The sequence below is a fragment of the Morone saxatilis genome, unplaced genomic scaffold (assembly GCF_004916995.1).
Source record: "Morone saxatilis isolate NCDOM2014 unplaced genomic scaffold, NCSU_SB_2.0 Contig17, whole genome shotgun sequence".
NCBI lineage: Eukaryota > Metazoa > Chordata > Actinopteri > Moronidae > Morone > Morone saxatilis.
In genome coordinates, this window is record NW_023339729.1 from 7,965,776 (window position 1) to 7,993,077 (window position 27,302).

Consider the following 27,302-nt stretch of genomic DNA (forward strand, 5'->3'; position numbering starts at 1 on the left):
TCTTTTTCTTTTTTTCTTTCTTTGACGGGGTTTAAACAGCTCACAGTGTCTTTGTCGCCGACGTTCGTGTTTTTCATTCTTGTGGCGTACGGTAGTTTCTACCCTGCTCTCTGTGTGAATCTGTATGTTTGTGTGGGCTTTAATGTTTGCTCTCATTTTTCCATCTTTTGCTTACCTGGGTGCAAATCCAGCCCTTTATTTGGAGCTCATTTCCGCATACCTCAAACTACCTCAAACTGCTGCGCGAGCTCTGCGGCCACCAAAAGTTAGTTGTTGGTTTTTAAACATTAAACAAATTGTTTTTAGTGTCCAAAGTGTCGACGAGATGGGTTGTTGTTTTTTTGCCAAATCATAACGACGTTTCTGGCCCGAGTATCGACCATTAAACTTGACGTCACTTGTTAGTGGGTTTCAAGTATGCGCGTGTGTGTGTGTGTGTCCGCATGCGAGAGGGGCAGGTGAAGAGAAAGGGGCTTTTAACATACTGTTTGTTCATGTAGAGCATATATTTCTATTAAAAGAAAGGAAGTAAGAGGTTAGTGAGTTTGTATCAGTGACCATCTCTCACATAACATTTTATGACCGTTAACGTTAAAGCCTTTATCGTTCCAGCTAACTCATAAATATAAACTTATATAGAGCTGAGGCGATTAATCGATCATCCGATCCACAGAATACTTTCACAATAGAAAGTGACAAACATGTACTGGTTCCAGTGTCTCTGAAATGTAATGTTTTCTGGGTTTTTTTTTTAGTGCTCTGTGATAAGTTGAGTTTTGGAATATTTGTTGGACAAAACAAGAAGCTATTTGAAAATGTCCCCACACAGTTTTCTGACACTTTATAGCTCATTAATCAAGAAGTTAATTAGCAGAGTAACTGATCATGAAAACAATTGTTAGCTGCAGCCCTAAGTTTAAATATTTGAGCTCAAACAACAAGTAAATAAGTGGGTGAGCTAATTGTGCATGAGGGAGTGAGCTCTTGTTCACACACATCTGTAATGTATGACAGTGAATAATGAATCATATCTCTGAAATGTGTTTGGGTAACTGTAGGACCCATTCACTCCCACACAGCTGTTCCTGTCAGCGGCAGCGATGTCTCCAGGTGTTGCCAAATCTTCCATGATGTCACTATGTTGGTTTGCAGGAGCCCCTGACAGGACAGCAGTTTGTCCGTCCTAGTTTGTGACCTCTGGAGCACAAATTTATTTCATTTGATTTCACGAGCAAATCCACTAAAATCAGCATCCATTTTAAATCACTTTTATCTTATCCTCTTTTTTTCTTATCCGATTAAGTCGTTTGCGGTGTCCTCCGCAGCCAACTTTTCTATCTGTTGGGTCAAATTTGACATGGGTCACATTGGAATAAGACGTTAAACAGCTTCTTTTTTTTTTTTTAAAGAGCCCCAACTTCTGTCTCTTGGACCATTAAACTCTAAGTCACATTATATATTGTTCTCCCGTTTGAATCATCAACAAAGCACTGAGAACAGCGCTAAGCAAGTCTGAGGTCCAACTTGTTTCTAGACCAATGCATCCAGCTGAGGCTGTTGAATGTGTGTCAGGCTCAATAGGACTGTCTGCCAATACTTTCTGCCAGCCAGGCCTCCACCGAGCTCGTCCCGGGTCTGTGTCATCAAGTAGCGCAGCAGCAGACAGCACCCTGGTTGGAAAGCTGTTCATGTCTGGCCTCGGGGAAGAGGGCAAATGGGTGGTGGGACGGCGGCGGGCGGAGGGCGGGGGGGTGACTTACTGTAGATTTCGCAGCTACAGCTGTGGTGGCGCGGTGATAATCTCCCCCCTCCTGCTTAATTCCGTGCTACTGTCCTACATTAGCAGAGCAAGAGGCCAGGAGATCCTTCGGTTTATAAATAGGTCTACACTTTGCAAAGGGGGATTACTGTATGGCATATATCCTGACCTCTTTGTTTAGCTTGAAGGATTTCTCTTTCTCCGGATTCACTGTCTTACCTCGTCTCTGTCTTTGTTCAGTGGCGCCTTACCGAGTACTTTCCAGAGGCTCAGTTACAGCCACTGGGCGCACACGTCGTGTGACCTGCTCTGTGTTTGCATATCAACCTGCCTCTGTGTTTTACTGTTCCCATGGAGAAGTGGACGCAGAGAGATAAAGTTTCCCATCGGCTACGATAGGGGTCTTTGTGGTTGAAGTGAAAAGGGAGGCGGTGTGACGGCATCAACATCTCCATGGAGTTAACTTCCAGAGGAAATGTTCATCATGCAATGGTGTCGTCAAACCAAAGCAGATTTATTCCACCCAGCACCCTCCCAGACAGTGCTCCAATATTATCTCTGACCAAATATCCAACCACAAGAACTCCCAGTGGTTCATTTACTTTTAAAATGGATAACTATAGCTAGGGAATCCAGGCAGGTGCAAGTAAACACCAGTTTTCCAGAGAAGGGGTTAATTCTCTCTAGCCAAACTTGTGTGAATACAGTAATGAAATAATTGTCAGATGTCCAAAAACATCCACTCATTTCAAATATTTCTGCTGTCACTGACGGAAGACAAAATCCGAAGCTTCTAGCTGAGCACAGTGGTGGCATAATGCTGAGCAAGTGAAGCTGGCAGTGCCCAGCTCAACCTTACCCGTGACAGTCACTCATATGAATTATTTACCTTCAACAGTTCTCTTAGTTGGCTCAAAGGAGGACAGGGAAATGTCCCTTACCTAAAATGTCAAAGGCCTAATGGCTGTTTCTTCCCATCACTTGCACTTAAAAACTGTATGGATGTCTGCCAGGTTGGTGATTTCGAGTCTACTCCTATCAGAGCTGTCTAAAACACCCATGCACCCGTCTAACAGCACGCTGGAAATAGCCTGAATCCTGCTGTTTTCTTTGTGAATACATTACCATTGATAATTTTTTCATTACCAGCGGCATATCCAGGCAGGGAGGGAGTGAACTAGATTCCAGCACTGACTCAAAAGATAAAGTTTTCACAGTTGGATGATTTGGCTGAGTTGTACTTCTCAGCATAGTGACTCTGATGAGTCCTGTGGTGTCTGTTTTTCTCCTCCTCCCTGTCCCTTAATTACACTTCTATGAGAGATTGAGGAGAGGACAGCGAGGGTGTGGCTGAAACAGAGCAAATTACCAGGGAAGGGTGACTGACTTGTTGGATGCATTACTTACTTACTTAGAATATCAGCATCTCACCAGGACGTTCATTTTGCATATCGTCACTGTTGAGTAAAAATCTCATAACTCAGTTTTCGGTTGTTTTTTTTATGTTTCACCACTTTTGAGGGATTTCATGCTCTCGTGGGTTGAGAAAGTTGTGCAACCCTGGGGCCTGTGAATACTTTACGAAACACTGGATGAACTGAGAAATGCACAGGCGTTTAGACAATCAAGGCTGTTATTCTTCATTTTTCTGTTCTTTTTTTGTTCCTTTTTCCAAGTTGCCATTTTTCACCTGGCAGCAGTATGACATAAATAAGTCACTCATTTTAAATACTGCTAGCTTTTACCCTTGAGATATTTAGGTTTTTTTTTTTCTGTAATTTTTGTTCTGGCTTTCATAAAGAAGAACTGTGAACTGGTTCGGGAGGAGCACTGTATTCTTTTGGGTCCCTTTAGACTTTTGCCTTGCTCTCCAAAGCGCCCCCCTCCTGCTCCCTCGTGCCTCTAATCTCCCTGAAAAATTAATCATCTGTCACATCGCCTCAGTGCTCAGCCGTACACCGATGCATGGCCGCGGCATTGAAGGAATAACTCCCTGTCAGGACTTTTAAACAGGGCTTTGGATGCAGCGCTGGCCACCAAACTTGGCCGGTGAACACACAGAGCCATCTTGATGGGCTTCAGCCTTTTTGGTGGCATCCAGTGGGGACACTTGAGACCCGGTTTCCTTTTCACTGTGACAGCAGTCAATGGGACAATGCGGCTACTCTTTTCCTCTCTACCCCAAACAAAGTCACACAGAGGCTCTCTGTGCTGTGTCAGAGACTTAGTTCATCCTCTTCCTTCCTACCATCAACCAAACAACATGGAGAGAGGCACTTCCTGCTTACTGTATGTCCAAATGACAAAATCAGTGCTCTAAAGGAACTGGGCATCAAATGTTTCAATACTAGATTTAAAGAATAATTAAAATTCAGTCTTTATGATGTGTTCTCCTGATATGGAAGACGATCTTTGGACATACTTCTCTTCCTCCCACTCCGTCTGACATGTAATGGAGCATTTGGTGAACTTTGTTGCTTTGCAAATGAGGGTTTATTACCACACAGGGTACACCCCTTTTTAATCGTTCCTTCTTTATCAGCTCCGTGTAATCTGATCCTGCTCTGCACTCGGGCACCTCCTCCGAGACAGCTCACATTTCCCTTGATTCACAGCGAGGTCCCACAGGGAGTAAACAACTGCACACTCGTTTACAGCCACTATACTGCATCCACTGGCTTAATTCAACTCATTAAAGTAGCTGCAGTGAATCAACTGACAGATCTAGGGCCATTATCCATTCTGCTGCTTCTTTTATTCATTGGCATGCTGACTGTGGTTGACTGTGTTTGTTGGGAATGTCTCCAGATCAGGCCGGGAAGGGGAGCACACTGCGCTGCATCTGCCACGTTTAGACAAATTCAGTTTGTGTGTTGCTCAAGTGCACACCAGCAGTATCTCATTGTCTGTTCTTTCTCTGTGGGCTCTTGGCATGGCAGCGTTGCTATGGTCTGGATTTGATCAACTGCCTGTTACAGTCAATTGACAAATGCTCTCTCTCAAAGCATGAACGCTTTTTACAAAATGTGAACTGCAAGCCGTGTTCTCCCCCAACTTAGCCGCGGTACAGTTGTGAAAGTACAGCTTCTCCTCATAAACTTCCCCTCTCTGACCGGACAGCCCAGCAGTGTTGGTGAGTCATAACGTTGACCACCACTTCCTGTCACCCACCACAATAAATCCATTAGCTGTGCACCACTTCACATCCTCCCGTATTGATTTATAACAAACAGCCATCCAGTTAACCCCTACTGCTTCCATTACAGTGCCATAGCAGCTATCGTTGGACGAGCGGGGGATGAGGGATGAGGGATGTGTGGTTTGGGGACCAGGGAGTTTAGTGGGGGTGTTAAGCTGTGTCCCATCGGGACAGCTGAACCCCGACTCTGGAGACGAGACGCAGAGAGCACAGTGTCAACTGCAGCCTGTCTGCTCTGCAGGCTCAGCTGGCTGCACTGGCCATAACAGCGTCAGGAGGATTGGGCCGCATGAGTGCAGGGTGTTAAAGGCACAGTTAATTGTAAGGGGACATCTATGTGGCAGGGTGGGTGCGTGCACGTGCGGGACAGCCTATATGTTCAATTGTTGATCTGTGCAGATGGCGCAGGAAGCTTTACAGATGTGTGGTAACATCATCTGCTTTATTTGCGTGTCAACATGACATTAGCAAGCCTGTTAGGAATCACAGAGCACCAGATGAGAAGGCCGTTTCTGCGACAAAGCCATGATGTTCTGACAACCATGAGAAGGTGCAATTAACGTAAAACAAATGAGAAATTATTGCTGTAAAAATGTGTTCTTGCTTTGTGTTTTTTTCTGGAAGTTGGTAGTTGTACACAGTGTTAAGTTGTGGACTGTTTGATGTCATTTCTACTCTTTGGTTTTGTACAGATTAAACAAATAAGATATTAACTAGTGAACTTTAGAGGTGTGTTTTGTTTGTCTTTTGACAGAGCCAGATTAGCCGTTTTCTCCTGTTTCCAGTCTTTATGCTAAGCTAAAGCTAACTGGCTGCATATTTAACTGAGAGACATGAGAGCGCTATCAATCTTCTCATCTAACTCTCGGCAGGAATAATAACAGGATTTCCTCAAATTTCAAAGTATGCTTTTCACTTGATATTAACTTCTGCAGGCTCTGTCTTCACAAACAGGCGTGTAAAAGCCATGCAAAAAGCTCTGTGACATGTTATTAACAGTCCTGTTTGGCAGGCAGGGCTGTAAATAACAACTAAATCACTGCAAACTCTGTAATGTATGTTAGGACTCACTCTGGAATATGACCAAAGTGCATCTCCAGCCCCCCGGGCCTCTTCCCTGACCTCATTCATTCCTTCTGTGACACAAAGAGGAGCTTCAACCTACAAAGTCCAAATCTGGCCTGCTGGAATGTCTTTCATATCTATATTGGGTTTGTAAGTGCACAACATCTTAATTATTGGGAGATTTTAAAATGACAGATGTACAGTTTAACCCCTCTAGCCATTAGGTGTATTCAGCCTCTCCCAGTTCACTCATACGTATACACCCACACGCTCTGCTGCCACGCCCTTGCTCAGACCGAGCCTGTCACTGCTGGGGAGGCACTCCCTGGCTGACATGTCTGATAGTGAATCTGGTCTCATAATTTGAGTTATTCATCTTTTGTCACAGTAGCGATGTGCTTAGTATCTGTTAGTTTCATCAATTTATGAGTAAGTGATTATGTTATCTTAAGTTTAGAAGAGCTTACTGTTTGTAAAGTGAAAAAGTGTGTACTTCTTGCAGCACAAGATTTACGCGTGGACACAGGACAGATCTAATATACTATGTTAGTGTGGAATGTCACGCCAGCGTTTCAGCATCGGGTGCTGAACAGTATCCATCTCTGCTTTTCTGTTGCAACTCGTTCACTGGCAGCGTTCACTGGTCCACATTCCTGGTTTTAAAGTGCAGGGGTTTTTTTTTTTTTTTGGGTAGAAGCCCCCTAAAGTCATCCACTGAGGCTAATAAGATAGTGGGAAGTGATGGGTGTGAGATGTGTCTTCCTGAGTAAAAAGTGTGGCTTACATGTTACTGCGTGTTTGTGTGGGTGGGTGGATGGTGGTAATGACGGCCACAGAGCAAGGTACAGTGAGAGTGAAAGGATGCAGCACTCATTAACTGGTAAAGAGCAAAGTCCAGTCAGCGGTCCACAATGCAACCAACAGCTTTTAGTCTGCACTGAACAATGGGGGAGGGATCAGTAGATAAGCCCCGATACTGTTTTACTTTCATCAGAATCATCATGATATACAAAGAAAACAGAAACAGAACGACATGAAAGAAACAGTTTATGCTTTTTTGTTTTACTTTTCAACATTCTGGCTCAGATTTAGTTTTTTCTTTGCTGTATATTATTTTAAATCAAATAACTTAATGGTTTCTTTATATTGTCTTGGTTGGACCACAGTCATGAGCATTGTGGGGTAAGTAAAAAGAAAAAAACCCAAGAGGCAACGTCGCTTATCAGTAAACAAGTGAGCATAACTTCAGACATCAGATGGGTCAGCAGATAAAACCCCGGCAGTACAGTGCTTCAGCAGAGTTTCGGTTACCTAGGCGATATGCGGGGCGTGTCGCAGCATTGCAACAGTTGGCTGAACCCAGTGCCTCGCCCAGGAAAACAAAGACTACACAAACACTGTCCCTGATTTACAGAGAACAGGGAAGTCCTGTGTGGACACGGTGTGCATGCTGGGGTTGTGCTTAAAAGAAAAAGTAACGTGGGCTTTGTTTAAGTCTTGTTGTATTTTTGCCCTCAGCAGAGGATCAATAAAAGGTTTAAAAAGGCCACTGGAATACACAGAACTTAAAGATGAATGTGTTGGATTTATCTGCCATATTAATCGGCGGATAGTCTGTGGTCCCTTACCATCTTGACAAATCAGCCCTCATGCTTGTGTTTAAAAGGAAGCCGCACCTTTAGTTAAAAAGTGATTCTAAGCATAGTTTCTGTCTGTGCCCTTATGAGTCAGTGCACTATCTGTTAGGTAACCTGTAGCTGCAAGCACAGACAGTCCTCTGGGGCCTGGTCCTGCAGGATCTGATGCCAGACTCACTACAACTGAAATTCACTGAGCTGCTGCTCCCTGCGAAGGTGAGAGTCTCCTAAATGGAACATGTTGGGACTGTACAGGAACATCAGGTTCAAGCGAACTCATTTGGAACAATTGCAGATGGACAGTAAATAACACATGCAGGCCCAAAAACATGTGGGGACTTGCAAGTGAGTTGCTATTCCATCAAAGTGCCACAGGGAGAGAACTCAACACAGACACAAACTAATGAGGAACATGCAGTGCACACACATTATTCAGTCCGTCTATTCCTCATACAGACTGTAATGGAAAACAAAGCCTCCTGTAGAAGCTACAGTGACACACACACACAGTATGACGCCTGGGGGAGACAAAGTGAGTTGGGTCTTCTGAGGGACTGAAACACAACACGACACATCCTTATGCAAAGCCAGGGGGCAAAAAGATGAGGGAGTGGTGCTAATGCATCATTAACAGCTTCAGTGTAAGGCAGCGAGACAAAGCAGTTCATCTTTGCACAAATTCCTTTCCTTCAAAACCATAAATCACTCTGATTACAGCACTCACTGTGTTGTTGAGTTGCGCTAGTATGAATGTCTTCCGTGAATGTGAGCGAAGGTAAAGGTGGTAATTGAAGTGTTTATAGCTCATTTTGTGCCAACGCAGCAGCTAAACTTTGTGGCTTTTAGCCCCGGCTTCTTTTTAAAAGCAGTAAAGACGGAAGATAAGAATAGTTGCTTATTGCAGGAATCATGTAGTGAGCTATAACCAGCTGTCATACAACCGGGCTTCAAGAAGTATTTGAAGCAGTATTTGTTGGTTGGTTTTGCTGTGGAGATCTGCAGAAGTCGGCTAACGCACACTTAAACATATAGCACACACAGACACGAGACAGCCCGCCCCTGCAATGTGCTCAGCAAAGAATCCAGTCCGTAACAGTGAAACATCTGAAAACACTTGTAACCAGCACAGGGAATGCATTGTACTGTATCGGTCATATGTCACATGCAATGGCAGGCAGCTATGATGAATGCAGATTTTTTTTTTTTTCTGTGATGGAGAGGGTTTCTGGGGTGGGGGACTTCAGGCTGCTCAAACGTAGAGATAGAAAACCAATGTTAAATCCATGCATGTTACAGCAAAACAGGTACAACCCAGTTTTGACGTATTCACTCAGAGGTGTATGCATTAATGGTGAAGTACATGAAAATGGGGCTGCCCTGGTAGCTCACCTGGAACTGGGGGCCCCTTTGAATAAAAATGCAAAACAAGACCTACATTAGATACAGTAGACGACGGTGAAAAGGATTATTTTTACTGTGACACAGTGAGTTGTCTGTGAGGTTCGAATACCTGAGTAAATGTAGCGAGAATAATGATTTTTTTATTAGGAAAATGAGATCATGTAGGAGGTGTAGACAAACTTGCAGCAACAAGTAGCGTGCTGGTTGCGTAATCTGGAGCACTGTTAAAATAAAACTAGACAAGATCACAAGATACTTATTTAATCAAACCCAGAAGGCAACAAAGTGTTATAGACAGATGGTATGTAGTATTTGAAATAAGACAAACTTAGGTTAAAGTCGATTTGCAGGCATTCTCTTAAAGGTTTAGGCTAGTGTGTGACGAGGAGTACACTCAGCGTCTGTACATACACACACTTGCACACACTTTTCACCCTGTGGTGTCTGAACCTGATGAGCAGGTTCCTGTTTGCCATGCGTCAGCAGCAGGCAGCTCCCACGGCCGTATGGGCGGAGGCCCGGGGTGAAAGGTCACTTTGGCTAGCTAGCATTCCTGACTTACAGCTGTCTCTGAGCCCACTTCGCCCTCACTATCCCATGAGCCTCTGCTGCTGCTCCGTGTTGTCATTTTCAGGTCAGGGGGCGGGAGGAGAGGGGAGGAGGGGGCGGGAGGGTCATCTTGTGAGCTGTCATACTCCAGTGGCATATAAAAACTGAATGACAGTCTTGTGTAAGGGAGCAGAGACCTCACTGGAATATTTTATCATCGCTTCATGAGAAGAGGCAGACGTTGTGAAGTTCAGCGTCATCGTTACAGCAGAAGAAATTATGACTGGATCTTGACGGGCTTTTTTTTTTGTGTTTTTTAGGTTTGCTTCATCGTTGTTGTGAAAACGGGAGGCAAGGATGGCAATGCAGAGTAAGTGATTCACAGCTCTTGTTTTTAAACATTTAAACATATTTAATTTCCTCTTTCAACATTTCTGCAAACTCTCATTTAATAATATAGTCATGTGTTGATTTTAGATTTAGCTTGTGCATTTTCATGTTCACTTTTGTCTCACTTCATTCTACAACACCTTTAAAGGATATCATGACCTTTCCTACTTCCAACTATTGTTTTCATGTATTTATATTGAGGTCACTTCCTTAATACAAACAAAAAGGTTACTTCTGTTAAAAGTTTTTTTTTTATGGGGCGTACAATTAAAACACTGTTTTTGTTTTTTTTTATTTAATTGTTAGCAAATATTGTAACGAAAACTAATGACACTTTTCATACTTATCAAACTTTGGTCCAACACCTTTGACATCCCACAATTCCTCTCTTTGTTTTTGGCAGTGGGTGAGCCTGACTACGGCATGGAGAAGGTGGCTGAGTGGCAGCAGACGATGTATGGCATAGACTCAGGCATCCAGTCTGGAGCCACCACAGTCAGAGAGGACGACGGCGAGTACACCACCTCTAAGCACTACACCGTGACCACCACCACTGTCACAAGAGAAGAGCCCGGTAAGACAACAAGCAACATCCAAACCAGCCAATATGCGCATATTGTAGCCATTGCCTTAATTACATATGCCCTGTTTTATCATCACCTCTCTTACTGACAGACATGGAAGCCATGTACACCACGAGAGCTCAGAGGGTGCGAGCTGCAATGTTCCCAGAGACTCTGGAGGCAGGCACCACCATCTTGTCGACTCAGACAGACCCGTCCCAGATGACTAACGTCCAGCGGCTGGCCGAGCCCTCCCAGATGCTCAAAACCGCCATCATCCATCTGATCAACTACCAGGATGACGCCGAGCTGGCCACACGCGCTGTGCCTGAGCTCACTAAACTGCTCAACGATGAAGACCCGGTAAAGAGCACAGAATCATACCTGTTGATTAATTGATTGGTCAATTGACAGGACATCAAAGGAATTTACAGCCAGCTGATTGTTAGCTTAGCACAAAGAGCTACAAGAGGACAACAGCTGTCCGGAGAAAACTAAATCAAAGCTCCGTAAAAGCTCACTAAGTCACATGTTATGACTTATTTGGAAAGCTGAAGAGTAGAAATAGCATTGTGCTAAGCTAACCGGCTGCTGGCTATAGCTTCTTATTTACTGTGTAGACACCAGAGTGGTCTGATTCTTGACAAGAAAGCAAATATTTGCATTTCCCAAAATGATTGTATATCTTCAACAACAATTTTGATGATCTGTCATTTAGTAAGACAAAATACCACTTTCTTGTTCCAGCTTCTCAAATTTGCTGTTTTTCTCTGTTTTTTTTCTCTGTATTACCAGTAAAAATGAACTCGTCCTCTCCCCTTTTCATTTCCCATCAGGTGGTGGTCAGCAAGGCAGCACAGATTGTCAACCAGCTTACCCGCAAGGAGGCATCGCGGCGTGCGCTGATGCAGTCCCCTCAGATGGTGGCCGCAGTGGTGCGGGCGATGCAGAATACAGGCGACATGGAGACGGCACGGGCCACGGCCAGCATCCTCCACAACCTGTCCCACCAGAGAGAGGGCCTGCTCTCCATCTTCAAGTCTGGAGGCATCCCTGCTTTGGTCCGCATGCTCAGGTACATTGGGACGTAGAGAGGGAGAAATCATGGATTAAGGGAGTTTTTTTATTTTTTTATTACTTCAGTCAGTAATGACTTTGATCCATGTCGTCTTCTTAGTTACTTATATATGTTGGGGAAAACTCTTTCTCATAGTATGGGTATGAAAGGTAAAATCCACTTCACAACACTGCACTGAAAATATGTCAATTGCATTTCTATGTTTATTTCGCCGTTTCATGGGGTTGTTCGTTGAATCCTTTTTTGAAACATGCCAAACAGAGTGTTTAGAGTGCAGGTACAATGCAGCCTAGTTTGACTTCCCAGTTTGTACTGATGATTACTGGATACAACAGCAGTAAGCCGTTCTAGAATATGAAGAGATGTTCATTTCACCACCAGCATTAGCCTCAGACAATATTGCAAGGCAGCCATGAGAACCGCTGTGTAATTCCCACATTTTCACTACTGGAAAACCTGTTCCTGCCAATATCATTTGCAGTTTAAGCACATTCTCTGGGGTGTGTTGACTGGCAATGTGGTAAATGTAAGAGATCCCAGACTCAAGTAGACGTAAAAGAGGCAGGTAGAAGACATTAAGTGAAATGGAAAAAAATTTGAAATTACTTAAAATGTCACAATTTATTATGAATGTATATAAACTTGATATATTTTTTCTTTTTTTATAACTTCTCTTTAACTTTTTTCCCCCTCCCTCAGCTCTCCCATGGAGTCTGTGCTCTTCTACGCCATCACCACACTCCACAACCTGCTGCTGCACCAGGAAGGAGCTAAGATGGCCGTCCGTCTGGCCGATGGCCTGCAGAGGATGGTTCCCCTGCTGAACAAGAGCAACCCCAAGTTCCTGGCCATCACCACAGACTGTCTGCAGCTGCTGTCCTATGGCAACCAGGAAAGCAAGGTGTGTGTGTGTGTGTGTGTAATTTGTCAGTACACGTGATACAAAGGCTGTTACACTGAGACAGCAATGTGAGACTGTTGTGAAAAGTTGTTTAAGCTTGTGCGTGCATGTGTTTTGTTTTGGGTGTGGCATGTGAACAGAGTTGTTCAGGTGCTGGAACAGTGAGCGTATGGGTGTGGTTATTTTTTGAGAGTAGTAAAATGAGTTACGATTAACTGATGTTTATCTGCCTGCACGCTGCACTGTTGTCCATTGTAAACCAAAAGCTTTTCTTTACAAAATGATCCTATAAATAAGTTATGTTCAGTCCATCTGTGCTTTGTATACCCACACACACTCACACAGCTTTTTTTTTTCTCTCGCACAGCTCATCATCCTCGCCAACAGGGGTCCCGAGGGTCTTGTTCACATCATGAGAAACTACAGCTATGAGAAGCTGCTGTGGACTACAAGCCGTGTGCTCAAAGTCCTCTCTGTGTGCCCCAGCAACAAACCCGCCATTGTAGAGGCTGGTATGTAATATATGTTCTGTGTGAGCATGCACCTGTGTGTGTACAAGGTAGTCTTACAGGCGTGTCAACCTTTTGTTACCTGAACTGCGGCTAAAGGCTTCTTGTTAGCCGCATAGTTACATGACAGCACAGTTTTATAAGATGTTGCTGAGAGCTGAGTGATCGAACTCCTTTGTTCCCTGCAGGTGGAATGCAGGCTCTGGGTAAACACCTGACAGGCTCCAGCCAGCGTCTGATGCAGAACTGTCTGTGGACGCTCAGGAACCTCTCTGACGCTGCCACCAAGGAGGTCTGTTTCTACACTGCCTTTCATTTTTTTCCTTCCCTCTTCTTAAAAATGTTTTGTTTTATTTGATTTTATTATTTCTCCTAATCTGTCACATGAGGAACTTTCTGAAATCGCTCTCTCTGTCTCTCAGGAGGGTATGGACAGCCTGCTGCAGGTGCTGGTGGGCCTACTTAGTTCAGACGACCTCAACATGCTCACTTGCGCCACGGGCATCCTGTCAAACCTCACATGCAACAATGCCCACAATAAAACTCTGGTCACCCAGAGCAATGGCGTGGAGGCCCTGATTCACGCCATCTTGCGTGCCGGCGAGAAGGAGGATGTGACCGAACCTGCCGTTTGCGCTCTGCGCCACCTGACTTCACGCCACCAACATGCTGAGCTGGCGCAGAACGCCGTGAGGAAACACTACGGCATCCCCGCCATCGTCAAGCTGCTTAACAAACCCTACTACTGGCCTGTCATCAAGGTACAGAGAAAGGGAGGGAGGGAATTCAAACTGACCCTTATTTGAGCCCGTAGGTTGTTTTAGGTAGGTGGGATTGGTGTGTAAGATAGAAAGGACTCCAGACAGTAGAGCAGGTAGTCTGAAAGCAGGTGGTTTAAGGGAACATAAGTTAAGGACTATGAAACAAATACATAGAGGAGTTAAGTGGTTTGGTCCAAAGAGAAAATGGGGAGAACTAGACAGATGGACAGAGGGGATGGCAGATCCGGCAGAAGGCCAGAGTCTCAATCAGCCTGGAAGAGCGTGAAATGCAAATGACAGCAGGAACAGTATGTTTTACAAGAACAGGCTGCAGGGGACAGAAATATCACTTCCTATTTCTAACAGAGAAGCTTGCAGTTGTTTGTCAGCCTTGTTTTACTTGCTGACCAGTACCAAAGTATTGTACAAGTATCATAACCACATTGTTGCCTCTCCTCCCTGCCTGAAGGCTGTGGTTGGCCTGGTCCGAAACCTGGCCCTGTGCCCAGAGAACCAGGCCCCTCTGAGGGATGCTGGAGTGATCCCCCGTCTGGTCAACCTTCTGCTCCAAGCCCACCAAGACGCCCAGAAACATGGTTCATCCGCCCAGCAGACATACCAGGTACAAGAGGAGGGATGTTTCAAGGGATTTTGAAAATTAGCAGTTGTGAATTATTTATGAATGTCTATATCTTTCAGTAACATTTATTTTTTTCATCTTGCTCCTCAGGATGGAGTGAGGATGGAGGAGATTGTGGAGGGCTGCACAGGAGCTCTGCACATCCTGGCCAGAGATCCCATCAACAGAGCAGAGATCGCCAACCTGCAGACCATTCCGCTGTTTGTTCAGGTAACACAGGAAACTGAAGCTCTCCAGCTTCCTTTTCTTGTTAATTAACTTCCTTGTGTTTGTTTTGTTTTTGTTGGTTTTTTTTTTTTACTCATTTCCTTCCTCCCCTTCTCCAGCTCCTCTACTCTCCAGTGGACAATGTGAAGCGCGTGGCGGCAGGCGTTCTGTGCGAGCTGGCCCTGGACAAACCGTCAGCTGAGCTCATCGACAGCGAGGGAGCGTCGGCTCCTCTGATGGAGCTGCTGCACTCCAACAACGAGGGCATTGGTAGGACACCCAGATAATGTACTGCGATTAGCTTAGCGTAATGTAGCATTTAGCCATTGGTGGAAAGCAACAAAGTCAATTAACTCAAGTGCTGTTCTTAGTGTAAGTGCAGTTCCCAGGTACCACATGACTGTGTCCAATTTGTGAGACGGTGTTTACTCCACTACATTTCATAATTACATATTGCAGCCTACATTTAAAGAATATAATCTTGAAATAGCGTGCAATATTAATAAATTACGTATATAGCTAGTTTAAACTGCATACAATTTCAAATAAATAGATCTTTTAGCAGGAAACATTCTACAGATATTTCTTTACACACTGACATATGCTAAAAATGCCACATAAGAAACTAAACAAAAAATGTGGAGTTAATTAATTAATAAAATAATTATGTGGAAGTACCATGACTGAAGGGCTTATTAACACACACATATACAGAGACTTATGTTGTTTTATAATTGATGCAGTAAATGCACTATATCCATAAAGCCTCAGGGAGTTGTATAAAAGGAAAAATACATCCAGTAAATGCTATTAGCACTAAAACTATATAAACTTTATTACTATATATACTTGATGTGACTCCCTTTCAGTACACTCGCACTATAACACAGCAGTAGTAGTAGCATTATTAAAATGAGTAGAAGGTTTTTGCACATCACTGAATGTGTCCTGATTCTTTTTCCCCTCAGCTACTTACGCTGCAGCTGTGCTCTTCCGCATCTCCGAGGATAAGAACTCAGACTACAAGAAGCGAGTTTCTGTGGAGCTCACACACTCTCTGTTCAAACACGACCCCGCTGCCTGGGAGATGGTGAGTGTCTGGCGCCCCCCATTGCCAGGACATGACAATTGAACATTTAAAGTAGATTTTTAGCCATTTGTTGTTCCTAAACCTCTCTTGGTTTACATTTTACTCTATTAATAAGCTTTCAATACACAAGAGTTGACATTTGCCCTCTCCTGACCTCTCCGCAGGCCCACAACATGGAAGGACCCTATCCAGATGGTGAGTAACTATGGCTGAAATGTGCACATACAGCACATTCCTCAGCACTGGGTCACTCCACCACAGGGAGCAACCGTAGTGTTAAACTGCTGTAATCTGCTAACAGATTGCCTCCCCACTGCAGCCTAAAGTTTTCATTTACCATCATCAAAGACATAGTTTTTGTAGTTAAACGATTACCCTGCAACAAGGCCTAGTTTGCATTGATTTTCAAGCATATTTCTTACTTTCATGTCTAATTTAAATCGGTCCCAAATCTGTCCTCTTCAGATCTAATGTATATGGCAAAATCACATTATATTGATCCAAATGTATGTAATGGAATACTTTTAGCCTGTTGTTTTATTCACTTCAGTCTTTGTCTTTTCTTTGTGTTATGCTAGAATATTTTCCTCTTGATACACCACTACCTTTTCCTTTCTGCCAAGTCTAAAAGGATTTCTCTCCATCAATCTCTTACCTTATCTGTGTTTGTATCTTTGTCTTTATTCCCTTCCTTTCCTTCTCTTGACTTTTCTCCTTGTATGGCCTTGGTATTTTCTGTCTCCTCTCAGAGCAGAGAGAGACTGAGGGGAAAAAAGATCAGCTACTCCTCTCCCTATAATCACTATGATCCAAAAATGTGGCTAAAATATTAAACCATTTCCACTAGCTTGTAAATTTTCCTATTCTGCATTATCACGACGACAGCAGCAGATAAACCCCAAGTACAAGGGAAGACGAATGGCATATAATCTGTTGGTCCAGTGTGTAACGTGTAACAAAAACAAATCTGTGTTATTTCTTGCAGAAATGGATGCTGGTTTCCAAGGCTACGCATACGGAACTGAAATGCCGATGGACGGCATGGACGGAACTATGGGGCACGAAGAATACCCAAACAGCCTTGTCTACGACAGACAAGTGTACCCCGAGTACTGACCTAAAGGTAAGTGCATGCAAACGTTACCTCAGCCAATCAGGGTATGTTGGTTAAAATTTAAATATCCCCAAAAATATTTTCATTAAATATTGACGAACTGCTATTTCTTTAACAAAACCGTACTTCTACATAGCAAGTCGGGTACACAACCAGTACAAGATACAAGAGTGCTCATCTCACATTCAGCAGGACAATCTAAAAGTATTTATAAAATATAAGTGAACAAGTTAAAGTAAATAAGACATGTATACAATATTATTATTAGGAAATGAGTGTCGGTCAATCATTTCAATTCAATTAAATTTTATTTGTATAGCGCCATTTCATAACAGAAGTTATCTCAGGACACTTTTCAAATAGAGCAGGTCTAGACCAAACTCATTGTTTTATCGTCATAGTAACAAATGATATCTTTGAGGCAAAAGTGACGTAAGATAAGTGCTATTGAAAACATTTAAATCAAGTTATTTTGCACTGAAAAGATAAATGATAGATGTTTCATTAGCACATCTACAAAAAACAGTTATGGATATATGGAGATAAGCAAATAAATGGAAAAATTACATTTTTGTCCAAAGTTTGACTGTGATAGGAAGCAAGATCTTTTCCAATTTATTTCTTTTCGTAGTCATTTTTTTATCCTATAAGGTGAGCAAAGCAATTCAGATGGTGAATCTGAAATGCTTCTTCCGCCAAAACATAAGTGACTGTTTTCGTGATGGGTGTTGTTTGTTGTTTTCCAACCCAGTACAAACCAGTAAGAAGAGCTCAGACCAAAACACAATTAGAATACAGTCAATTGCTCACTAAAAAAGTTCAGGGCCTTTTTAAAGGCTGATGTTTCGAGCTCTGCTTGAGATGCATGCTGAAAGTGGTTTTTCTCATCATGTCTTTTTTTGTTCTTCTTACAGAGCCAGAGGAGAAAGAAAGGTGGAGAAGAAAGCGGAGGACTGGATGTGGGACGTAATGGGACAAAGAAGAGAATATAGTCGTCAGTAGAGATTATTCCCTCTGCTCTCAGCCTGATGTAATATATGCAATTATCACCGAGTACGGGACTCATAATCTTAACAGGGCTCAATTTTGTTTTATAGCATAATTTTGCTGATTATAATTCTGACAGTGACAATGCTTCTAGGTTTCTGTTTGAGAACCTTTTAAAAGTGTGCATGTGTGCGTGTGTGTGTTCATGCTTTTGGATGGGTATTCTATGCCAAAGAGATTTTATTTTGTGACGATAATCATGTAGCTTCCTTTTTTAAGAAAAAATAAGAAAAAAAAGAGAATAATAGTTGAAAACACTGCCAGAGGTGGCTCAACGTGCACGGTGCACCTGCTCACCGCTCTGTTTCTTTCTTAACGCCTTTGTAACAGACACTACTGTCTATGCTGTAGTTTTGACACTATATACTGTCAACTTTCTCCCGCTGTGACCCAACAGTTAAGAGTCGGCGGCACTAATTCAGTAGGAGTGAACAAACGAGGAGATGTGGAGGTCTCTGATGGACCTTTTTGTGAGAGCAGCGTAGGGCTGCCTCCCCCCTTCTGTAATCAGCTGAAATGTGGATTACTTTTTGGAGTGTAGATGTTTGTTTTTAGGAATAGTTTCTCATCTTTTATAAGTTATTCACTAGGGACGGTTCACATTATCCGGCATTACCAGAATATTAACAAAGATGTCTTTCCTTATAAACTGAATTTAAAGAAAATATCCTATGTGACTGTAATCATCTGCAGGAGAACAACGTGGTTTTACAGATGTGTTCACCAGATTGACTCATTCATGAGTCCAGAGCGTGAGATAATGTAGTCGGGGTCGGCCCTACAGCTGGAGCAAACTACTGACAGGGAAATTTGTCTTTCTACTTAATAAGAGTTTTTACTGAAATTTTGTTTAATAAAAATAAAGGATATATTAAACATATAATGGTGTCCAAGTTTATTGAGTTAAAACCAGAAATGACTTTCCTGTTATATATTATAATATATATATATATTCTGAAAGCTTTTATTACACCCATAATGAAAACGTCCTTCAAGACTCCAGTGTTATTTTTTCATTCTGTAAGGTCTTAATGGTGTATGGTATAGTATCAGTAGTATCAATGCAACATATTTTTTTTTATTTTTTTTTTATCTCCCAAACAGTATTTAAGGATTGTTGAGTGCTTTATTTTAGGTGCTGGCTTTGTACTTGAACCAGTTGCTTCATTCAAGCCTCTGGAGAAACAGATCATTACATGCTGATTGGAAACATTGATGTAAAATATTTTCCTAAGAAAATATTGATAAAAATAATTATGCAGTTTTGCATAGCAACTGTGGTTTTATTCAATTTCATCATCATTGTTACCATGTCCATATAGAAAAACACAATATACAGTATTACAGTAAATGTGAGGACAGAGAAGATTTGATGTTAGATTATTGCTTGAATTCAAACTTCATCCCTTTATTAGAGCCGTCCTTTGACTAGTACAACTGTGATTATAGCAAGTGTGTGATATTTTGAGCATTATTCAGTTTCTTCCATGTGTCTGTGCATTCATTCATGCAATAGAGAAAAAATATATAATAATCATAACTTCTATGAGTGAAGAGGCCATAGCAGAGCCATCTGTTCATCAATCCTTCCTGTTATTGAGCTGTTTCTCTACAGCATTAAATATGCTTGTTCAAATCGGTCTGTACAGCTCAAACACCAGAATCTATCTTTTGATGCCTTCCTATACACTTTTCATGAAAAAATAAATAAATACATTTCACAAGGGTTCACAGGTTTTGGGGGTAGATATCCTCAGTCTGTTGCTGTTTGCACCCTGCACCACTCTGTTAAGGCCCAGAAACACCGTGCACTCTGGCTCCGAACTGCAGATGAGCTCCAGGCAGGGGGGAAAATCTCCTGTCTGTGTCCGCCAAAGCCTTAGATCACATTGTCAAACATGTGCATGGACTGCATGATGTTTTCATCCTGGAGGGAGAAACAAGGGGACAAAGTTAGAAAGTCAGAAAGCTGCAGGTGGAAATGGAGGTTTTTGGAGGTCATTAAATGCACATCTGAAATGGTTAAAAACATTTGATGCAAAAGACCTTTTGGCAAGTCTCCAAGAACTCCTCGATAGTTACCACTCCATCATTGTTCTTGTCCATTTTCTGGAAAATGCAACACACAGACACAGAAGTTCACAGAAGGTTAATTCAAAGACACCATGTGGAGTTTTCTCACCAAATGTGTGTTAACCTGCATTGTGTACATTCATGCTCACAGTCTTCTTCACTGCCCTTTGTTGGCACGTTGCTACGTTTCTTGGCACATTAATGAGGTTTATTGTGTTGCCAAACAGGGATCAGAAAAACAACCTGGTGCATAGTGTTTTAGGGCTTCATGTTACAGCATGTGCAAACTTGAACCTGTGTCATCATAATAAACAGTACATGGTGTACCAGTACATTATGAGGGATTCATATGAAGTGATTCAGTTAAGTGGTTCTGGTCAGATATAAAAATTACAGTACATATAAAAACTCACTTTGAGTTTAGTGTTGGGGGATGAGCACGGTTTGATGATTTGTGTGTTTTACCTGGAAAAAGTTGTCAACATGCTCTTTGGGAGCACTGTCCTTCATGTTGGGGTAGGTATACTTCCCCATCATGTCATAGATGGAGTGCATGATGTCTGTCATCTCCTGCGCAGACAGAATTGAGGAAAAGAAACAAGGACAAATCAAGCGTCAGTAAGAGCTGCCTGCAGAACACAAGACTCAGCTTTCATACAAACAGAAAGACAAAATGGATCAAGTACCTCTCTGGTGATGCAGCCGTCTTTGTTGAGATCGTACAGGTTAAAGGCCCAGTTGAGTTTATCCGTGACGGAGCCTCTCAGGATGATGGACATACTCATAACAAAGTCCTAAAGCAAGAACAAGAAAACTAAGCCATGAGTGAAGGCAGGAAGGTGATAGAAAGATCCGAAGGAGTGAGTCAAAAGGTGAAAAACAGGGAAGTTAAAGAGAGAAATACTGTATATGTTTTAGCAATATGTAGCAGAATACAAACTAGATACAGAATAAGATACTTTTGTCAGTCTCTGTACTGCAAAGTAAAGACAGTGAAGGAGTTACATATTGAAGTGATTTTAGGAAAAGGATATCTGACTTTTTAATTCATTTATTGTGCCTAGAAAGTTCATAGGAAAACGTCTGTTTTGCTGCTAAATAAATGAACTTTACATAGAAAGACATATGGTAGTGTGGAGCAGTGAAAAAGATTGTTGTCTTTACGATAAATCAGCAGAAAAATTACAGGATTTACACTACGGAGTGTAAAGGAAGAGAACAGAAGTGAGGGAAATTCAGGAGGAAAAAACCATTTGGCTGGAGACTGAAGGGACTGAAGGGACTGAAGGGATGGAAAAGTCACCTCAAAGCTGACCGATCCATTGTTGTTGGTGTCAAAAGCCTCAAACAGGAAATGTGCATACATACTCGAATCTGAATGAAAGAGAATACAAAGTGACCATTCTAATCCCTACAAATAAGGTAAGTGCAGCAAATCCGAGTCTGACAGAGTCGGGCAGTCATACTGTAGTCTACTTGCTGTAGGGCTCAAAGAAGAGTCAGCAAGGTTCTGAGTTTATGAGAATGTTCAGAGATAATCTTAAACCTTGTGGTTTTATATCACGCTTTAAAAACGTAATTGTTTGGATGTGTGCTATGTGTTTTTCAGCCTCTCTGTGTGAATGCTGTGCTGTCTCTTCTGTGCTTGTGTGGCTGGTTCTCTTCCAGATCTACATGGGAGGTCATATGGCTCACACCTGAAGTTCAATGTCTTCCTGGACTACACATTTTATAGTCTTTAATCTATAATTTAATCTGGGTAAACACTTAAACACCGGATGAATAGTGTTTCTGATTTTATAGTTGTAGAAACACATCAATTGCTGCTTTTGTTTTCCTTTTAGAGGATGAGGACGCTAGATCTTGCCTTATTAAAAGCTCCAAGCACTTCTTTGGACTTTTTGCAGGTAAAATGTTAAATAAAGATTAAAAAACATGAGTTGAAGGAAGAGGATCTGACAGACCTCCCTGAGGGAAGAACTGGGAGTAGATGCTTTTAAAAGTCTCTTCATTCACCGCACCACTGGGACACTCCTGTGGGGATTAAGAAACACAAACGTATGTCAATAAAAAACACACACGCGTGTGAATAATTTTTAAATCCACATTGTGTACAAGCACTTTATATTCACATACGGGGTCATTCAAACAAGTAAAAAATGTACAATTCACATCTTTGACTGACATTTTTGAATCCCCGGTAGAGGACCTTCAGCTCTTTCTTGGTGAAGTTGGTCTGCTGAACGAGGCGGTCGAGCCCCTCCGGTCTGTAGCACACTGTCGACAGTTCGGCATCATCAGCTATACTTCCTGCATGGAGGGATGGAGGGAGAAATGAAACCATTACTCCAGAGATACACCAGGGCTTATATGAGACTCCTTGCCCAGAGAAACAGGAGAAAGTAGAGAAAATTAAGAGGAAATGTAAGAGTTAGTTAGAGAATAAGTATTTTCCTAGTGACTAAATAATATGAGGGGGGATCTGAGTGATGATGGACTTGTGTGTCCTGACACTTGCTTTGATTAGATGAAGTGCTGGAGCCAGAGCGATAGCAGGGGAGCAGTTTGAGGAACCGCTGCTTTATGGTCTTTTTATTGGGTTTGGATGGTGGATTACCTGGAAACAACCAATCACAGCAGAGATTAGAGGCAGATACAGTGGCCCACATAGAGAAACAGCATGTTAAATGGATGAAACACTGGCCAAACTACACTCAAGTACTGAATGACTTTTCCATGCAACTTAGTGCGCTCAAATTAGTTTGCTGACCTGGCTTTGAACCAGTGTGACCCATCAGATTAAAGCTGTTTGGCGAGCATTCAGCATGCGAGGGCTGACTCATACAGAGCGTGGTCTAAATGTGTGGTCTAAAGATCAAATCCAATAGTTATTGAAAAGATTCAGTCTGGACCAGAGTGGTGGACCGACTGAACAACAGCCAGGGCAAGTTAACCCCCATAACACAGTTTTCTCTTCATTTTGACCTCAAGTAACCTGATGAATGTTAAAATAATCAAATTCAGACTGACTGACAGCTTCATACAGTGTATATTCTTTATTTATTGTTTTTATTATCTATTTCCAGCTCTTCATTAAGGCTATATCAAAGAATTAAGGCTTTTTATTCATCATTTAAAATGGCAAATAAATGACCTCGATGTTTAGACACAGTTAAATATTATATATGGCTGCACTATTCAATGAAATGAAAATGAGATCAATTTGTGCACATTTTCTCAACACTTAGCCCGACATTGTTACCAACGGCAACCTTCTACTATGATTCATCTGTGAGTTTGAACTGCGTCTGATAACTGACCCACCAACAGTTCAGTGGGGTTGGTTTGTTTAAGCTGAGAGAGAGAGAGAGACATAAAAGTGACAAGTATATGCATACACACACACAGTTGCTGTAACAATATAGCGACCCGGAGTTCATCATGGTCCACTGTACAGAGCTTTTAGAAAAACATTCATGATTCTCTGCACCGCTCTTACAACCAGCTCTCTGTCTGTGTGTCCAACACACCAGCAGCCACAGCGAACTACCAACCATAACACAGAATATGGCTGATACTGACTACCACTTAAATGAATATGCTGTATTCAACAGGAACACATCAGCACTCCTCAATTATCAATGATTAACATGTTCACTCTCCATTTTTTTAAATTATTTATCTAACCCATGTATTTCATCTCTTCACCCACGAAATATCATACATTATACATTATGTCTCAATCTATATCTATAATTATAAACTCAACAAAAATATATTTGCAGTGAATCAAACAGTCAGGTGACACATTTATTTCCTGTCAGCTCTTCCTCTAACTTGACAGTACCTGTTGACAGAGTGCCAGTCAGCCAGCTGCAGAAGTGTCTGACCATCTTCAACAGACTCTGGTGTCTCCTTTTTCTTCTGCTCCATGTTGGGTTGGAGGGTCTGAAGCTCTGGGATCAGTTTTTAATCATCTTTATGGTGCGTCTGATGAGCTTCTGTTGTGTAGTAGTCAGTTGGTTTTGTCTTTCAAAGAGGATGTTTGCTCATTTTCTGTCTGTCAGTTCTCTTTTTGGTGAGCTCCAGTTCTACTCCTGCAGTTTTCTTCATTTTTGTTTGCTGTCCTTCCTCACTTTTTGAAACCAGAGTTGTTCTCTCTAAATGTTTCCAGGTGATAAGTTGCTCCATGGGGCTGCAGCAGCAACCCTGTTCATCAAGCTGATTGCTGAACAAAACATCTGCATGTCTCCCCTTTCTCCTCCCAGCTCACCTCCTCCCTCCTCCCGCAGGAGCACCAGAGGGTTGACACACCTGCTACAGTAAAACACAAACTTCCCCTTCATCCATCATTTCCTGCATCTATTCTGAAGCTTCGCCTGTTCCTGAATTCTCTTTGTGTTGGGTTCATGTACTGTCAGTGGTTCTGTTTGAGGATCTCACTTGCTTTCAGTGTCTAAATGCATCTTGTTTTGTAGTCTCTCTTATCCAGAGCCAGACACAGAGGCTTTATATTGACCCGAAACAACCCAACAGCAAAGTGATGCTGTAGGTGTGAGGAACAACTCTGCTGACAGAAGCTCACACACCCAGTTGTTGATTTAATTCTTTTGATTTTGATTTCACAATTAATCTCTGGCTCTCCTCTAGTCCATTGTGAGCTCTCACTATCAGAACACTTCCACAACGTAGAGTCGATTAACAGTGTTAATAAGTGTCATCTCCAATCTTATTTATCATTCGGATAAAGAGGAAGACAACTATAGATTTAAACAGTTTTACATCCTTATAGCAAAAGCAGACGTTCAAATAATTGAAAAGAACATTTCAAATGATTCCCTAAATGCATCCTGTAAATGATGTTATACACTGATTTAAAATGAGATGAAAAAGTGCATTACTTTGTTCAACATAAGGTGTCTGGAGACAGTCTTGTGTCCTTCCTGCCACTAGAGGGCAGTGTTCAACTACAGTCAGATGACACTCAACTATTAAAGGCCTCAAAGTCAGAGAAGATAAGATAACAAATATACAGACAGGAAGCTACTATGGAGACAGTGTTCAATGTGATGCATTAGTTATCTCAAGTCCGTTGAGATGTGTTTGGGAAATGTTCATCGGGAACATAAAGGATTCATTTACACACAGCAGCAGCAGTATAAGTTGAAACACAGTGAGACTCACACGTTCAACACCTGAAAAATGTCTGGAACAACCATTCTACCGAGCAGCAACACAGGGATGCAATGTTTTGCTCAGGGGAATATCAGAAGCACTTACTGAAAAACCTTTTCCTTAATGTTATAAAAGAGATTTAAATCTGCCAGTGGTGTTCACAGTTTCTACAAATGAATTATAAATATAATCTGATTTTGTGAGCTGCTCTAATGCACGATATGGTGACAATCAAACTATCAAATACAGCAGCTGCACAACTATGGAAAAACAAACAAAGCTTTACAGCGCCTCTCTCACACACACACACACACACAGGCAGGGAGAAAGACACGAACGTCTCAGCTTTGTGATGCAGAAAAAAAAATATAAGATGATTTCTTTACACTAGAGAACCATTTTGCAGAGAGACAGAGACAACACAGCGACTTCCCTGCTGTTTTCTTTCTTTAGCTGATATTTTTAGACGTGACATTTTGGTATTGATATTTTCAAGTTATTGAAATACTTTCTAAGGGGTACTGTTTGATGTGACTCGTGATTACAGTAATCCAACAAATACAGGGAGGGAGGTTGTTCTTAGAGAGACAACAGATATAAATGTGTAGCTCAGCTGAAGCATCATTCCAGCTGCTTGTATGAAGACCATAAACATTATCTGTTGGCCACTGTAAAGGATTTTGTTCACACTGACTCAGCACTTACTTCAGCAGATGCTGAGATCATCCAGCATCCTCTCCTCAGTTCTGGAGACCCTCTGGGCGACTTTGATTGTGTAAATCAATTTCAACAAATGCAGCCCTCTGGGCCAGATCAATACACTCTTCCCTGCTGTTATTAACACATTTAAAGACTCTTTTATCCACTACTACTTCGACTCAGAGAGGAATAAAGAAATTCGTAAAAAGAATGGCCATGAGGCATTCAAGAGGAGTCATCACCTCTTTTGGTACATCTTTACAACAAACGCTTTATAAGTTATCTATTAAAGGACCAGTCTGTGGGATTCTGTTGCATCCAGTGAAGAAGTTACAGATTGCAACCATATATATATATATAACATTTTGAGGACAGACATAAGCAGTCAGAATATTTGCTGCTAAAGTGGACCTAATCAATGGCCTTTCAATCAGCTGGATCAGGCAATAAGCAAAAAAAGTCTTGAGAGATACATTTAATCACACTGGAGGTATTAAAGCTTCACAAAGGGGCAGAATAGAGGATGCTATGTCTCTCCCAAAATAGGACGCTTTCAATCCAAAAGTAGATTTTCCTTTTTGACTATGAGCTAAAAAGATAAAACGAGCCTATGTTAGCAGGTAATAAGTAATGAAGGAAATCTTTTATGATTTATTAAAATAGCTGTTAAAAAAAACAACTTTTAAATGCTTATAAAGACCTAAACTGGTGATAGTCATTTTATTATGACCCTAAATCCAAACATCTTTCCCCGTTCACTGGGAGAATATATGTTTACTTGGGAGGTCATGGCAGTTTATGTAGGGTCATGCAGCACTAAATGAATGTTTGTAAGCTAATGTTGCCAGGGCAACAGCCTCCGCGCTTAGCATAATCCTCAGAAGGACATGGTTCAGATTATAGACGTCCATCGAACCATGGACACACACACACACACACACACACACACAGAGAGAGAGAGACACACATTTACTCTCTTGAGCTGACATCATGAGCTCCCCAGTGAATTTCAGCGAGTTTTCTGTCAGTTCATTTCACCTCCCGTGTCCTCACTCAGAGGCAGATATCACCTCATCCTTTACGTAGGATCAGCTTTGACTATTTATTACACAACATTCATCTTAATACAACACTCTTCATCAGTCCAGACTACAGCCAATTCAATTTGGCACCAACAGCATGAAATCTTTTTGGCTTTAAGGGCTTTTATGTTGAATTCAGCGAACTGTAACCTCGTTATATAAATGTATAAATGCAGTACTTATGTTATCAGTGTTATCATGCAAACCTACACACACACAAAGAGAAGAAACAGGTTTGTTCAGCTGCACTACACGTGATTCTACAATATGTACAAATGCAAACTGGCACAACACTGTAGACAATATTACACTCACACTTCACTTTTTTTTCTAAAGTAAGATAAGAAGTTTGATACCACTCAC

General features: G+C 41.9%; 2 protein-coding genes across 6 annotated transcripts in view; one reads left to right on the forward strand and one right to left on the reverse strand.

Moving 5' to 3' along the window:
- Window positions 1–9,829: 9,829 nt before the first annotated feature.
- On the forward strand, window positions 9,830–18,793 carry jupa (junction plakoglobin a). The gene is made up of 15 exons (XM_035660284.1): window positions 9,830–9,980; window positions 10,404–10,574; window positions 10,676–10,926; window positions 11,400–11,638; window positions 12,341–12,542; window positions 12,910–13,054; window positions 13,240–13,343; window positions 13,474–13,812; window positions 14,282–14,434; window positions 14,543–14,662; window positions 14,779–14,929; window positions 15,628–15,749; window positions 15,914–15,944; window positions 16,735–16,872; window positions 17,778–18,793. Exons 1-14 carry the CDS (start codon window positions 9,968–9,970, stop codon window positions 16,863–16,865), a joined length of 2,172 nt encoding a protein of 723 aa, XP_035516177.1. The 5' UTR covers window positions 9,830–9,967; the 3' UTR covers window positions 16,866–16,872; window positions 17,778–18,793.
- Window positions 18,794–19,302: 509 nt separating this feature from the next.
- Window positions 19,303–27,302, reverse strand: part of LOC118327081 (Kv channel-interacting protein 2-like) — a 10,197-nt gene continuing 2,197 nt past the window's right edge. Inside the window, exons 2-9 of one of the 5 annotated variants that reach the window (XM_035660289.1) lie at window positions 22,502–22,600; window positions 22,169–22,293; window positions 21,948–22,017; window positions 21,287–21,357; window positions 20,670–20,777; window positions 20,449–20,553; window positions 19,957–20,019; window positions 19,303–19,837 (exon numbers count right to left, since the gene is read on the reverse strand). In XM_035660289.1, coding sequence (XP_035516182.1) covers window positions 19,790–19,837; window positions 19,957–20,019; window positions 20,449–20,553; window positions 20,670–20,777; window positions 21,287–21,357; window positions 21,948–22,017; window positions 22,169–22,293; window positions 22,502–22,600 — 689 coding nt within the window. In that variant the 3' untranslated portion in view covers window positions 19,303–19,789. Of the gene's footprint in view, window positions 19,838–19,956; window positions 20,020–20,448; window positions 20,554–20,669; window positions 20,778–21,286; window positions 21,358–21,947; window positions 22,018–22,168; window positions 22,330–22,467; window positions 22,601–27,302 lie in introns of all 5 variants that reach the window. The other 4 variants (XM_035660288.1, XM_035660287.1, XM_035660285.1 and 1 more) reach the window with 4 other exon arrangements.